The following is a 16,315-nucleotide window of genomic DNA, read 5'->3' on the forward strand; positions in this document are numbered from 1 at the left end:
GCTACAGTACTTATTTCAAGGCAATCCACAGCACAATGAGAAGACTCAAAGCTTCTTCTACTGCTCACTGAGCAACTGACAACCAAATTATAGCAAAACACCAAGGCATAAGGCATTTTCTGTGAGGGAAATATTACCTGAAGAGTAGCCAGGACAAGTTGCCATGATGTACCAAGAACAGCTCCATGGAAGTGAGCTAAGTTGAGTAATGTCCTCATACACTGGATATTTTTCGATGTCAGCTATGAAAAAAAAAGACAACAACCAAACAGTCATCCAATTTTAATCATTCCACAATGATAGTGTTTCTATCAAACTTCAGATTTTTACTAAAGTGCTTTAAAATTGCATTTTGTTTGCACTAGTGAATTTTTTTTTTTTGAGAAGTAGTTTAGCATCTCTCCTTCTCCCAGGCTTATCTTGGTGAGGTTGAATATAAGCACTTGAGTTCTCAGAGGTCCCAGGCATCCAGCTCTGAGGTCCCCATCACTAGAAGGACATCGATCTGTTGGAGGGCTACCAAGATGTTTAGAGGGATGGAACACCCCTCCTGTGAGGAAAGGCTAAGAGAATTGGGATTGTTCAACCTGGAAAACAGAAGGCTTAGGGATTACCTAATTGCAGCCCTCCAGTACTTGAAGGAAACTTTCAGGAAAAACAGGGCAGGACTATTTACAAGAGCATGTGGTGATAGGACAAGAGGGAATGGGTTCAAACTGAAACAGAACAGGTTTTGGTATTAGGAAAGAAATCTTTACTGTGAGGCTGGTGAGGCACTGGAACAGGTTGCCCAGGGAAGTAGAGTCCCATCCCTGGCAGTGTTCAAAGCCAGGTTGGATGGGACTCTGAGCAAGCTGCTCTAGTGGAAGTGTCCTTGCACATGACCAGTGGGTTGGAATGAAATGATCTTTAAGGACCTTTCTATCCCAAACCATTCTGTGATTCTACGATTTGATCACTGCCCTCTCCTCCCAGTTTCACATTATTATCAAACACAAGTTCAAGTACTCCAGCTTAATTGAATAATTTCCACAAAATCAGTATATCTTAAGTGAATCTTCACACATAGGCACATAACACAGCTGAGATCTAGAGTTTTCCACATAGAATGGATAAGAACTTCTGAGCTAAAAGTCAGGAAAAAACAAGACTAAGACTTCTTTGCAATTACATAACTTTACTGTCCAGGCCTGATCCAAAATTAAAGCCTTAGGAGAATAGTTCAGCTGACTATTATTTGTAAGAATGCTGTGTATCTGTAGCCTGGTTTTGAGACACACTGAGATGCAGGAAGAAACAGTTAAGCAAAGTAACATCACTTACAAGTTGTACTTACCATAACTGTTCCCTGTGGCTGAAGAGCTAAGGGTTGCCCTACTGCTACAACTTGCTGGTGAGACTCACTTGAGGGACTAATCATTTGAACATTCTGTCCCTGAATGGAATATGCTGGAGGAAAATTGAAAAGACAAGGAAAAAAGAAATCTAAATTTAAAATCCAGTACTTATGAACTAATAAACCACCTTCTGGCAAACAGACTCCATAATTTTTTTTTTACAGTATTAGCTTTAAACATACCTCATTTTGAGATCTTTAGTTATATTTAGATTACAGTGTCATTGCCCTAGAGAGTTAAAGATCCAGCAATTACTCCCTGTTTCTAACTATTAGATAATGCTTGCAATACATTTATATATTTTATGTCAAGATTGAGATATTTATGTGTAAGGTATGAGCACCAGACTGTCTCAACTCAGTTTTTGGTAGTAATTGTGTGTAAATGGTATCATTGTACGAGTGCACTCAGAAAATGACGGCATCGTCAATGCTGTATCATGATACTTTTCCAATATGGGACTTCAGGACACCCATTTTATAACTCACTCGTATAAAGAAGAGCAACCTACATAAAGTAACTGAAGTTCCCTGCTTTGTTTCTATAGACACCTGTGTACTTCAGTCATGTGTACTTCTTCACAGGCTTACAATCTAATAATACACTTACCTGGTACACTGGACTGAAGTAAGGGAGCTGTTCTTTGTTCCCCGAGTAAGATTTTTTTGTTTTATATTAAGAGCCCTAATGTTACAATCACCTGTTTATTTTTTACATAGTTGCTTTTCTTAGTAAGTAGTAATTCACCTTCAAAGTTAGAAACAGAGTACATACTAAACCAGCATATATTATAAATTTCACCATTCTCTCAAGATGTGGGACACATCAATTCAGCTTTCTGTAGGCTGAAGAGAGTCCAGAACTTGGATCTTCCACTTACACATAAGTATTACCATCACTAGAGAATTGTAGAAAAGACTGTAGTACATTACAAACGCAGGATGTTCTAGCCAAAGCTTTAGAATCCAAGTTGCCCAGAGACCTTTCCAGATTTTGAATGCCTTAATTATATATCCTAGCAGATCTTTACAATGATAGATGGATCTCCTTAGAATTTGAACTTTTGTCATATGTGAATCATCAGGAAATTTTAGGCTGATCAGAATGATAGTCAGGAAATGCTCAAGACTAACCAGTTCTGGAAAGCAGGTGATCTAGGTCCTGTCTGAGGATTCTAACTTACTTTAATATAGCCAAATACTACAGCTGCATGTCTTTGGAATCATACCCTGAAAAAACTGTGTTTAGAGGACAATTAAGAAAAATGCATATACTTACATTTGCTGGACAGAGCTGCAGTTGTGCTGTTTAATACAGTAAGGGCATAGTGAGGAGGCAAGGATCCTTTGCAAATGGCAGTGATAAAGGCATCTCTTGATGTTACAAGACCCAGTCTTCCACAAAGTGCAGCCATGGTCAATTCTGCTTTTAGAATATTTTCAGTAGCAGCTTCATCAGTGCTGAAAGAGTACACATTGTTCAGCAGGAATTAATAGAGAGCACACAAGCAGGCAGCTAACCAAAACTGAAAGCCTTAAGAACATATACTTTAAACCCATTAACACTATAAATAATGAACAAGCATAAGCAATCAACAAAATTCTTCAGAACCACTTCCTACAAAATTGGACTTTACTTCTCAGTGACTTAGTAAATGAGACTACGAGAAGAAATTTAAAACTAATTTCAGAAAATGGTGTTTGATTACAAAAAGCTCTTTGAAGGAGTCAATTAATTTACCACAGTCATTTCCTAGTAAAAAGCTTTTCCACTTTAAAGATTAGATAGTACTAACAAGTATCAAGGCATTACTTAGTCTCTTACTTGCAGTAATCAGGACATGGAATCACTTCAATATGTTGAAACATGCAAGCAAAGTAAAAAGAAATAAAGATAATTTAAATCGTTTAAATGCAACCCTTTGAAAATGCAATTAATTGTTCTGCATTGAAATACGTTAAAGGTTGATGCAGAACTTCTGTGTCATTTACTCACTCAGTCTAAGCCACAAACCTGACTGCTCAGATGCCATGAACAGCACTTATGTTGACAATTGTCAATTTGACTAGTATCAAAGTCAGTTCAAAATATAGCTTGGAATATCAACCTAGAAAAACCAAGATAAATGGAAGACCAGATACCTTGCATCAAGTAGGAGAGACAGAGCAGCCAGAAGACCACACCAACAAGCATTCACCATTTCTTCCCAGACAGCTCTGCTAACTGAAAAGAAATAGATAAACTTTCTTATAGCAGAAACACAGTAGTTCCCTTAATAACTTTCAATTGTATCACAAAAAATTCTTGCTACTGCATCTTTTGATGTGTGTTTTTGTATGCATGTTTACACAGCCAGATATATGTGCATACAGAAACACTCACACCAATATTATTTGAACAGCTTGCATTTAAAGTAACATTTCGAAGGTTAAAAAAAATGCCCCCAGGCAATGCTTTTTCCAAATAGCCTCAAAAACCCCCACCAAAATCCAACTTACCGCAGTATATACAACCATTTTTGATCTCTGTCTATAAAAATAAACATTTAGAAGTGCAAAAATATGTGACAAGAAACTCACTGAAATTTTGCAGTGAAGTAAAAATACTTTCCCGTGGTAAAAAAATTCTCCATAACTTTTTTTGTTTCTTTCATATAATAGGGAAAAAGATACCTGTCTAGGAAACAGGTAGCTGCCCAGCCTATTTGCACATCTCCCTCTCCCCACCGGGCCACGCCAAGCCCCCGGGCAGAGCCGGCGCTGGGCAGCACCACGGAGAGCTCCCGGCTCCCGAGGAGCGCCCGGGCCGGAGCCCTCTGCTCGCCCCCCGCCCTGTCGGCAGCCTTGGCTGCTTTGGCTCAAACTTCAGCTCGACTGCCTTGGCTTCCTGGGGCACAAGCCAAACTCACTGCTCAAAAACAAGTCTTTCTGTATCTACAGACCCCTATACAGACTCATCATATGTTCCACAAAGACAAGCCTCACTTCACAGCAGTTCTGCTCTTACAGAAGTCCTTCCCTATATACTGCAATCTTGCTAAAAATTTCCCCATTAAAACATTCTTTTTATCTTGTTACTAGAAATATATTTTTTTAAACATGGTCATAACTCCATTTGTGTCAGTCAGGCTATCTCTTGTGATCTTAGATCTCAGTGTTAAGTCAAAAACAGAACACCAAGTCAAGTATTATTTAAAATAGAATTGCTGTTCCGTTTAAAAAACCCAAACATACCTACACTAAATTTAAAGTGAATATATATATATTTATATATAAATAAGAAACAATAAATTTAAGCAAAAAGCCATGAAATTTTAAAATATGCTTTCCATAAAACTGTTGCATTTCATATAGTGTTTGTATTTTCAAATACCTAGTTCTTTCTCTGATTGGTCAGAAACAGACTGCAAATCTTGCTCTGAAGACTGTGCTGGTAATGAAGTTGCTTCTGTTGTGGTTTGAATGACAGTTTCTGCCTCTCCCAGCTCTCCTTCAATCATGGTAGTGATACCACGGACAAGATCCAGCAAACAGTGAAATGCCACTGACATTGCATAGCCTTCAGGAATTGTAGGCGGCTCGACTTTGTCCAGCATCTCCAAACTAAAAAAATTGAAAACATGGCAAGTGTGTAGCAATACCGCTGTTTTTAAAAACAATAATAAAAAACAAGATCCCAAATTAATGTTAAGTACAAACAGGCACCAGATACAATCCTTCAAGATTTATTGCAACTCAAGGAAAAAAAACCTTTTAGTCATTAAGGAAAAGAGTAAATGGATCACTAAACAAGACAGCAACCAAGAGTACAAACCTCAAGTATGGATCTGCAAAAACATTTTTCTAAAAACTAACACATATAAGCAAGTATCATTAATAATTCTACTTGTATTATTATTTTACTTTGAGTCACTGCAACAGAACTTTTTCAGAAGAATACAAGTATCTAGGAACAATAGAAAGTCATGACAGTGTGAACATAGTTAAAACAAAATGAGAACAAGTCAAGACATTCTATTATTATTATTATCTTTGAGTCCACATGACTAGAAAAGCCTGTCTGTAGCTAGATATTACGTAGCCAAATATTCATCACCTAGATGCATATGTAAACAATGGAAGTTATATTACAAAGAGGATATGTCTACATGATTCACTGCTGAAAAGCATGCAACTAAAACATCACTATGCTGGAACAGCAGCCTCATTGCCACTTTTCTCCATCTTTTACTTTAAAAGCATGTTAGGAACTGCTGAGTTATAAGTCTAACAGAAATTGTAGCTGACACAGCAGCAGCATCTATACAAATAGAGACAGTCTGTTACAAAAACTATCTGCTACCACAACAATCATTATTTCATCATTTTTTACTCTACAAACTACTCTTTAAAAAACTACATATTCCAGCCAAAATATACCAAAGATACTTTCATATTCTAGTGTCACCACTCTTGTCTGCACAAAGGATTTTTCCTTCTCCCAAACATGCTACACTTCAGTGATTACCTCTGATTTCCTGAAGATAGCTGCCTCAGATATCTGGGGGAGCAGGAACTACAGCTAAATCAAATGGTCAGCATTTCATCCTCTATATACAACTAAGTGGGAATACATATACAGGTCTAATTAAAATTATTAGTGGATTTTATAGTAACAATATATTTGTGAGGTAGCAGTCACATCCTTTTACTTTTCAAGATAGAAAATGCTAATTACTGAATAAATTATATGAGTTGTTACTGTTACACAGCAATGGCTGTGGAAAGTGTTCAATAGTTTGTCTATTCCTCCTAAAAACATGTTCCTTAAGGAAAGGGGAAGACAATGCATAGTGGTGTGTGGAGAAACTTGTATAGAAATATGGTCATTGTTTGAAAATCTAATGGCAGCAGAAGAGAATTGGTGCGAGGATGTGACACATTACAGCATTACATAAGGGACTACAGACAAAAGCACAAGATAAGAGAAAAAAAAATGCTGTGAAATGCTTGTGACAACTCCGTAATCTTCTACAAAAGAAAAAAAAAAAAACCAAAAATTATGCAGAGAAAATCACAGAGTCACTTCAGGTATTCAAAGGTAAAACACAAGCAAGTTCAGAGCAGGACAGGAGGCTATGATGGTGGCTGCAAGGTTCTTGAGCCAGCTAACAGATGGTAAGAAAAAAGAAAAGGAAGAAAAGTAGAGGTTGTAGTAGCTGACCAAATTTAAAAATTGCATTCCCTGAGAACAGACAGGTAAACTAAAACAACATTCATGTCTACTACTGGAATAAAAAGTTAACACATACACATTAACTATTGAAATCTGAGGATGTTTTTTTTCTTCTGCATCTCAAAGGTAGATAAAGAACTTCTTACCCTAAAAATATTGAGATCCAGGACATTTACAGATTTCACTGAATTTTAGTGTGCCAAAATTTTACAGTGGTACAAATAACTTCAGGTTTGGAAGCACTTGTCCCTCACTGGCCAGGAGTGACAAGGAAAAAAACTGCACTATTTAAAAAGTAACATAGTATCTGCAGCTTTAAACAGAGAACAGAATCTCCAGCAAAGTCATGACAAAATAATTTGCCATTCTAAGGAGCATTCAGAATCTAGTCTTGGCATATAGGTCAATATATTGTTTGAAATGACAACCAGACCAGTATCTATGACAATATCCTGCTCAATAAATACTGTAAATACAGTGAAGCTGGTGTGAGAAAGCTATTTTTCATTCCCACTGATGTCCCGTTTGCTTAACGTCCTTCATATTTGCCATTACAAAATGCAGCAAAAGGTATTTCAAAACTATTCTATACTCCAGGGAGGCCTAGAAGTGAAGAGTTAATACAGATAATATGGTAGGAAAACAAAATCCTACTAAAATGCTAAAACCATAGGGGACATTCAAATCAGAATCCAGGGCATGCAGAAAAAACAGCAAAAAGACCAGAACACCTCATGGCACCAAGAAAGAGAAAATTCCTAATAGACTTCAATGCCAGCAGAATAAAACCCTCAATATTCGCTAGCAAAAAAATCCTTACATCATCAAATTCAAAATAAAAATACTTGTTACATACATTTTCAAAAAGATAGAGGTACTCACTATGTAGCTTTAGCACTGCCTTGTACTGTTACATTCAGGATGGGTATCCAAGTGCCTCTGTACTCAAAGGCAGGTAATACAGTTGCACCACCACCCATTCCAAGCACTCCTTGGTTAGTTTGTGCTGAGCCAGTACCCCCTGATGCATTGCTTCCTGTTCACCAAAAGAAAGGTATAAAATCAACCAATCTTGTATTTGCCATCAGCAAACATCTTTTTTTCTACATTTTACTTTTGAGACACCAGGATTAATCTGAAAACTCCCAGTTCAACAACAAAAATTAATAACATAAAAAAACTATTTCTGAGCTCCCTCTGCTGTCTAAAATATAACCTTATGTGCAGTTCATTGATTCCAACTGCCTAATTTCCAGTCAGAATGTAATGTTTTTGTGAAAAGTACCGCAACATTTATAACATTCTGTGAATGGCTCAAACTTACATAGTCTTGATGAAACAATGTATGTTTTAGTGAAGAGTCAAGACAGATACTTGAAAGTTAAGGACTATTTACATAGTTGTATCAAGAACTTGGTAGCTAGAAAGTGTAATTATTTTAATAACAAACTTCCAAGATTTCAGAAATGCAAAACCCACAAGAAGCAAATTGAAGAGAATGGCAACATTTGAATCTGTTCCATGCCAAGGTAGAACAAAACAAAGCCATCAGGGAAGAGGCGACAACGTGCCAACCAACAGCTAAGGAAGGGACAAAATTTGGTTCCAACTGAGGAAGCCAAAAGAAGTAGTTAAAAGAACAAGGAATTCTGTATACATACACTTCCTCCATAGAGAAGGACATCTATACTTAATAGGTCCCACAAGTTCAGATTCTCTCTGAAGAGACAACGGGGAGAGAGAGTACAGTCCCAGGGTGGTGACTCACAGTGTAACTGCCATTTCTGTGTGCTTGTTTTTAATATGTGGAGAGTAAGCTACCAATGTAGGCAATAAACTACTAACTTAGGCAATATGAATACAGAGAAGCTTATGCAGACACTAACACAGTAACACTTAACAGACTGAAGCAAAAAAAATCATGCTGCTAAACAACTGCCACTAACACAGTTACACTGGTGTCATTTTCTATGATGCCACTGTGCAGTCAGACATATGCAATTATTTTTGTATTAATCTAACTCATTAAAGTGGGTGGTAAACATTGCCCCGTATAACAAAAGTGACATAGGACTTCAGCAGATGCACTTCCAACTTCTATGAAACAGGCAGGCTGTTGCAAGACTGAGGTTTAAAAATCAGGTGCATAAGGAGTGCAAATGTCCAAACACAGGTTGGATAAGGCTTCAAGCAACCTAGTCTGTTGGAAGGTGTCCCTGCCCATGGCCAGGGGGCTGGAACTAGATCATCTTGAAGGTCTCTTCCAACACAAGCCATTCTATGATTCCAAAAGACAGTGTGCTATGAGAGGGCTGCTGTTATAATCAGAAGACTCAGTTCAAGAATTACATTGCCTTGATCTGCTCTTTGCATGTCAAATATTGCCATAGGAGGAAAAAATGTAGAAAAATAAATGCATGAGAAAGTGACATGAGAAACACTCAGACAGAAAGAAGAAGTGAAAAGGAAAAGAGAAAACAAACTGAAATAATAACCCAGAGAAATACATAGCACTAGTAGTGCAGTGCTGTTTCACTTGAGGCAAAATTTAGGTTTTCAGAATGAGTATTATAGAATAGCTTCTCATATGTGCATGTTATGTGGTATGGAAAAGTGTGATTCTGATTTACTTTCAGATAATTAGCTAATCCAGAAATAATACTAATAGAAATGTTCTACCAGTTGCTGTATAAACAGCTACTGAACAACAGACTGACTCAAATTTCCCCATGCTATCACTGCTAACTCAGCATAAGATTCCAATTTCATGAGTAAACACTGAAAGGTGTGAGTCTAAACCCAAACTTTTAGTTTCTTAATGTAATAGTAGATGTAATAGAAAATAATTACATTTATTATCTGGCTTTTATCTCTTTTAAGAAGGTATATCAAAAGACAACCTTACAAATTATTTTTATGTTTCTTGTTGCTGAGGACTCTGCTTCCAGAACTACAGGAAGAAACAGAGAGCCTTAACTTGGGACATAAACACCAGCAAAGGCATTAACAGGACGATCATTTCTTATTAAAATACAAATATACCTAGTGAAATGCCAAAACCCTGGCTGCAAGAAAAGAGAATCAAGTTAAGTTTCAACATGTGTCTGATTCCAGCTTACAGAAAAGACAGAGATCATTTGTAAAATAGACATCTTTTATTCTGCCTCTTGGCTCCCTCACTCCAGTTTTGGCCTTGAACAAACAGAAGATTTAGTGATTGCACCCCACAAACACACACTGTCTTACTACTTAAATTGCACACTGCCATAAATGACACCCCCGCACAAGGAGACAGAAATCAGACATGTTTTTTATAGTCAGAAATTAGAAATAACATAATGGGAATTTCCCTCTGTACAGTTGTGAAACAAGGAGCTTGGTCACTGCAGAAATGTAAATCAAGGCAGGAGCACTGCTCTGCTGACTCGGGTTCATGCCTTTCCCACAATACAGGTGGATAAAAGCCCCTGTTGTACCAGAGCTGAGAACACTAGTCGGTCTCAAGCTAGCTTTTCACCAAAATAAACACAGAAGTACAGAGCTGTATTAGAGCCAAACCAAATGACAGGGAAAAAAAATTAATAAGGACAAGGCTTTACCAGTTTGGTTTGGTGCTGCTGATGCATTCCCTGTGCTTGGTACAAGAAATAGAGACTGGATAAAGGAGCCCAGTGCATTCACAATATCACGGAAAACTTTAGTGGAATGTTGCTTCATATCATATGATTGACAAAAAGACCTGAAAGGTATTTTATAAAACAGTAAGTATTTGACAAATTGGGGATGAAAAGAATATTTTAACAGCAACTTCACCTCCACACACACTCCAAACTGTAGACTAAAAGCACATTTTAACAGCAAATATTTAGGTGATTAATAATATTTAATTTTAGGTTAATGTTCTTTTGACACTGCTAAGACACAGACATACTCAAATAATTATAATTCAGTTCTCCCTGGTTAATAAGCATTGCCTAATGGATTACCCAAAATTATCATGAAGAACTTATTGCATTTAAGTTTCTATTCATTTGCAATGTTTTAGGAAGCATTTTCTATTAGAGAAAAATAATAAAAATATATCTTAAACTTTATGTAAAAGCAAATGCCAATATATTTAATACCTTAATAGCTGAGGTTGCACACAAAGCCTGTGAATAGATTCTACTGCAACAGCTCGTAGCCACTGTGGTTTGTCCGCGTCCAGAAACTTAACCAGCAATGACAGAAAAATTTCACATTCTGTTACCTAAAATATATAGTTTATAATAATTAATAAAAATACTCCTACAAAATATTTTCTAAAAAAACCTTTCATCTCAGGAGTCCTATCAAAGCAAGTTTTTTACAGAATCTAAAAAATATCCCTGGAATGAATATTTACTCAGAATTAAATAAGAATGTAACATTTTTGACAAGCTGAACCGAAGGAGTAAAATTCCTCACAGACATTGCAATAAAGGTCATACATTTGCTACAGTACACAAAAAATAACTTTTTTAGCAAATACCCAAAACTCAGGATATAAGTACTGTTGAACATGTGCTTTTTACCAACATTCTGTCAACAGCTTTAGCAACTCAAGTCAAAAGCTTCTTAGAAAGTATTAACAAGGCACAGTTATCATCATTATCTAAAGTGAAGCAAACAACAGAAGATCAAAAGCTTCCCAAAATCTGAAAGGCAGTTAAATAGAGAAAAGACAACAGCTAATCTCCTATGAAATTCATACAAGTCCATGTTTAACAAAATCGTACATTTAGAATACATATAAGCACAAATAAATGTAAGTGGAAAAGAGTATTTAGCTTTCTCTTCCCTCAGGAGACATCAACATTTCCCAGGAACTAATCAATACTGATCATAGCACTGGCACATACATAGAAAAACAAAATCAAATAAAGAAAATTTTAGCATATTCTTACCAGCAAACTGTAAAACTGTTTAATCAAAACAGAAACTACTCGCAGCAAACGCATACAGATGGGAAAGTATGGTTTTTCCACTGGTGCTGGGGAAGATGAGGTGGTGGAACCTTGCCTGAATTTGATATTTGGAGAGAAGAGCTTTATAACAAGAGGGCATACCCTTTCTTTAAGAAGAAAACTGAATTCCTGATGCTGAAAAAACAAACAGAAAAAGTTATATATGCAGATATTCCTTAATTGCTACCAGTAGCTCTGATTATGCATCTTATTTACATTTGTAGTTACGATCAAGCAGTCTGAAATCACGTAAATCTTGGTATAAATTACAATCAGGAAATGAAAAGGCAGAACTGCAGACACCATTGTAAACCTACCAAAAAGCATGAAACTACAATGGTCAGGTTCATGCCATGCAGCCTTCTTCTTGTATTTTGCAAGTTGGAATACGCTGCTAATATATCACTTATATAAATTTTTTAAATTTGCCTACAGTCAGCTAGTAAGACACATTACTGCAGGATCATGGTGCATTTATATGCAGTATATACATGCAATTCAGTCTTGATTCTTACTTCACAAGCAAGGTGAGGTGAATGTTTTTGTAGAAATAACAACTACACAAATTTAGTGACAGAGCTGTCATAAATAAGGCAAGATAAAAAAATGCATCTCTGGAGGAGATATAAACAGCAAAACCAAAAGTGAAAGAAGAGTAAAACAAACAGCTCTACAAAATATATAAACATAAATAAAACATAAACAAAGTGTTTGGGAAAAGAAAAACATTCAAAAAAACACAGGGAACTTTTCTGTTAAAAACCCTCTCAATACACAAAAGTTACAAGTCGTTCAGGAAAACAATATTCATGTTAAATTAAAGAGGATTTAATGATGTGTAGATTTTACTACCCATGTGAGTAAAGGTCTTCCTGTTTTCCATCCAAGAACTACTCACTTGTAAAAACACTTGTGGAAAGTCATTGAGGACCGACTCAAGAAGTTCAAGGCCAAATGTCCGTGTCATTTCTGTCATACCCACAAGCCAGTAGGGAGCATCAGCGTTAACTAACTGACAAAGATCCTTAGAAAGAAACATAGTAACATTGACATTCTCTGTATAGTCCTGTACCAAGAAAGTTTCCTGAGTTCATAATGAAATCTACACACTCTCCTCTCTTTTGAATGATTTTCTAATTTGAATATAATTTTTCTTTTAATACTTTTTTAACATAAATTATAAAACATAGAAAATGTTTTAAAGAAATTTTAAACTTTGCTAGTATCCTTGTAGCATGTGTGTTCATTCCTATCCTCGAAAATATCTCAAGACCAGTGACTTTGCTAAGTCAAGAAGATTTTTATTGGTGTGATGAACGCAACTACTCCTTTTCATTATATACTTGCCTTTAATGTCCTATGCCAATCACAAGAAACAGGACTGAACTACAGTTGCAGTGTTTTGCTCTGTATTGAGTCTGGCTGAGATGGAGTTGATTTTCCCTGCAGCAGCCCTTCAGTGCTGAGCTTTGCATTGGTAGCTAGAAAGGTGCTGATAACACACCAGTGTTTTGGCTACATCTGAATAGCACTGGCAACAGCCTCAGTGCTGTCTCTCAAGATTTCCCACCACCACCACCAAGGGGCTGGGCTAGATCCTGGGAGGGGACACAAAAAATGTCATCCTAAATTAACCAAAGAGATATTCCATACCTCAGTTACAGAACCTAAGAAATGGAAGAGAGGCATCCAGTATTTACGATGTTTGCCTTTGGGAGCAACCGCCATGCACTGTAAAGCTCTGCTTCCCAAGAAGTGGCTGAACATTGCTCATGCACATGCAAACTTTTGCTTTTGCTTTAGTAAACTGCCTTATCTCAACCTATGAATTGTTTTCCGTCTTATTTTCTCTCCCCATCCAACTGGGACAGGGAGTGGTAGAGCAGCTTGGTGGGCACTTGACAGTCTGTTCAGGGTAAACCCACCATAGGCTCAGAATAAGAATCCTGAATTTAATGCAGACAATATGATTAGCTATTATTTAAGATTTATAGTAAAACATTTTCCAAGGCCACTTTGTCTTCATTTTCCTGTAATTCCCTGGTGATACAGCATATCACCAATTAGAATCAATAGTGTTAAGAAAGTCCAAAGCTCTGTTTAAGGACATTGTCAATATGCCAACAGCAAATTCTTGAAATTTCTTAAAGAGATGTAAAAGCACTCAATCTTAACTGTCAATACATAAATATATGCTCCCAACTACCTGAAAAAGCATATATGCATCCTTAGCACATGGCTTCAGTGTACTGACAGATCTTCTGTTACTATTCCCTTGAACTGCAGCTGGCTGGTCAACAGCATCTGTGCAAAAAAAACCCAAACAAAATTTTGTGAACAAAGGAACTGTTAAAAATCAAGTATGTATTAAGTGTTCTTACAGGAATATTCTGAGAATGGCCAGGTAATTCTTCTGTAATTTATCATGTCTACAGAAATAAACATTAGATTGACTACCGAAGATCATCAATACCAAGCACTGCTTTCCAATGTTCTCTTCAAAACTACTACTGCCATGTATTTGCCACTCAGTAACCTATGGTACCTGGACCAAAATGACACCCTCACCTCAAATCCCTTTACAGTACTAACCTGAAGACCAGTTCTCACAGCTTGAAAAAAAAATTTAGGTTTTATATATTGCTGCAATGAATTGGACTGACACACTGAACTGAAGGAGTTCATCTCCTTTAAATACAAATAAGTGTATAAAAGACAGGTAAAAATTAATGATGTTTTTATAACACCTATAGACATTTTACTACTTCTTTATCTGAAAGAGAAACATCTGATATGTGTCAAAAAGCAGGTAAATCAAAGCAAGCTGAGTAAGCAGTGTGCCCACCTTTGTATCGCTCATCTTCAGCAACCACTCTCTCAAACACGACAGTAACCACCTGTCGCACTGTTGCTGCCGCAGTGTTATTTGTGATATTATCTTTTGTGAAGTGCAATCGAAAGCAAAGTACAATTGCCTGAAAGGAAAAAAAACAGAAAAAGTGTCACCTTACAGCAATACATCTCACTTTTTAGCTAAGAGCCAAGAAGGTTGATGGATTGAGGAATGCTTTCTGCTACAGTTTGTCAAAGGTTGTCTAAAAAAAAAGAAAAATCTAAATTTCAAGAACCAGAATACATTTTAGGGATTACCCTAGCCAAAAAATTCTTTAGTAATCCTCCCCAAAGGCAATCAAAAATGGTATTTACTGAACACATCACAATGTGCCAATAAAATTGCAGTCATCATACAGAGAATACACAGTAATCATCACACAGAAAAACTTGTATGAACACTAATGTCAAAAGGAGATTAGGATTGTAAGGTTAATCACAGAAAGGTCAGTCAACACTAAAGCTAAAATGTCATTCCCCTCCTACACTGAATCACAATACTTTCACAATCACGTTGCCTTCACTGCTATTATTCCCAAGACGTGCATTTCCAAGTGTCATTGTGCTGGCAATGACCTGAATACTTTTCCCCATTGGATTTTGTTATTACCTCTAATTCATAGTTTAATACTTACCTGTTTTATAATGAATTTTGAAAATTAACATCTGCATGTGTAGTGAAACCTGTGTTTCTTGTTCTTCTGTCCATATACAGTGTTCCTGCACTTTATAGAAGAACCTCAGCCACACCCGGCCATAGTGCTACATGCTGTGAGCTGTACAAGATTCAGAATTTTCCTCTGCCTCTTTTTCATGTCTGTGATTTGTGGACTCTACTCAGATGATATTGCCATTAGTTTAAAATCGTACAACAGCTTGACTGAAACACGAACATGCAATGTGTGTCTGGCTGAAATCAATTTTCTACAACGTAATCTAGAAGAGAAACTTAATAAGCAGAGTTTCACAATGCAGAGATGGGTAAAAAAATATTGCTTCTTCAAAGTGAAGTATCTTATAATTTAAATGAAACTGGACTGGGTCCTTATTTTTTGTTTTAGATGAAACATAATATCCAAAATGTTTCATGTTTAAAACTAAGACTCAAAGTTATTACTGAAAGAGCAATAACTGGACTGTTTTCAAAAGAGATTTAAGGCAGGGTGGAATGCAGCTTATTTTGACATTTTCTCTGTCAGTGAGAGTTTACACTGTGCTATGTGCTCTGATTCCAGTTCGAAAACATCCAACGAATTTAACAGATGAGAAGGATAGGCATTGGCTTAGTGTTTTTATTTCAAGTTCCTATTAAGTCCGATATGTATTATTGTGCAGGAATTACAAAACATGTGGAAAAGGAAGATAAAAGAAATCCTGTTTTCAGAGTCTAGTCATATAGACAACAGGGACACAATAGAATCAAGAAAGCCTCCTCCTCATTCATTGTTTTCACATGCTTCATATGTAAAATTTCCCCATTTTTTCTCTTGGATGTTTTCAATTCTATAGTTGACATCGACAAAGTCTTACCTTGGACAGTGCTTCATCATGCACAACTGTATTGGTTGTTAAAAGTACAAGAACCGTCTGGAGTAATTTAAGTTCTTCAAGACTGTTCTCCATCAATTGCCAAAGCATATTAATAATGTTTCCTGCTGCAGCCTACAAAGAAATAAATTTTTGTCACCTATTGCAATATTTATGCATTGGTGTATTGTGTACATATGTAAGAATATCACTGTCATAAAGGCATATCATAACTGAATGTGCCTGTTTGTCTATGCCATAGGACTACATTGAGAATGTAAAGCAAATTTCATTGTCACA

At 36.5% G+C, this 16,315-nt stretch overlaps 1 protein-coding gene across 3 annotated transcripts in view; it reads right to left on the minus strand.

The window, feature by feature from the left end:
* Window positions 1-16,315, minus strand: part of MON2 (MON2 homolog, regulator of endosome-to-Golgi trafficking) — a 64,711-nt gene that overhangs the window by 30,398 nt on the left and 17,998 nt on the right. For all 3 annotated transcript variants that reach the window (XM_083859854.1, XM_083859855.1, XM_083859856.1), the window contains exons 4-16: window positions 16,019-16,150; window positions 14,442-14,571; window positions 13,803-13,900; window positions 12,495-12,620; window positions 11,537-11,731; window positions 10,736-10,860; window positions 10,211-10,350; window positions 7,494-7,647; window positions 4,770-4,999; window positions 3,539-3,620; window positions 2,676-2,857; window positions 1,337-1,449; window positions 138-242 (exon numbers count right to left, since the gene is read on the minus strand). In XM_083859854.1, coding sequence (XP_083715980.1) covers window positions 138-242; window positions 1,337-1,449; window positions 2,676-2,857; window positions 3,539-3,620; window positions 4,770-4,999; window positions 7,494-7,647; window positions 10,211-10,350; window positions 10,736-10,860; window positions 11,537-11,731; window positions 12,495-12,620; window positions 13,803-13,900; window positions 14,442-14,571; window positions 16,019-16,150 — 1,812 coding nt within the window. The remainder of the gene's footprint in view (window positions 1-137; window positions 243-1,336; window positions 1,450-2,675; window positions 2,858-3,538; window positions 3,621-4,769; window positions 5,000-7,493; window positions 7,648-10,210; window positions 10,351-10,735; window positions 10,861-11,536; window positions 11,732-12,494; window positions 12,621-13,802; window positions 13,901-14,441; window positions 14,572-16,018; window positions 16,151-16,315) is intronic.

Source organism: Zosterops lateralis, assembly GCF_965231275.1.
Source record: "Zosterops lateralis genome assembly, chromosome: 4".
NCBI classification, from domain to species: domain Eukaryota; kingdom Metazoa; phylum Chordata; class Aves; order Passeriformes; family Zosteropidae; genus Zosterops; species Zosterops lateralis.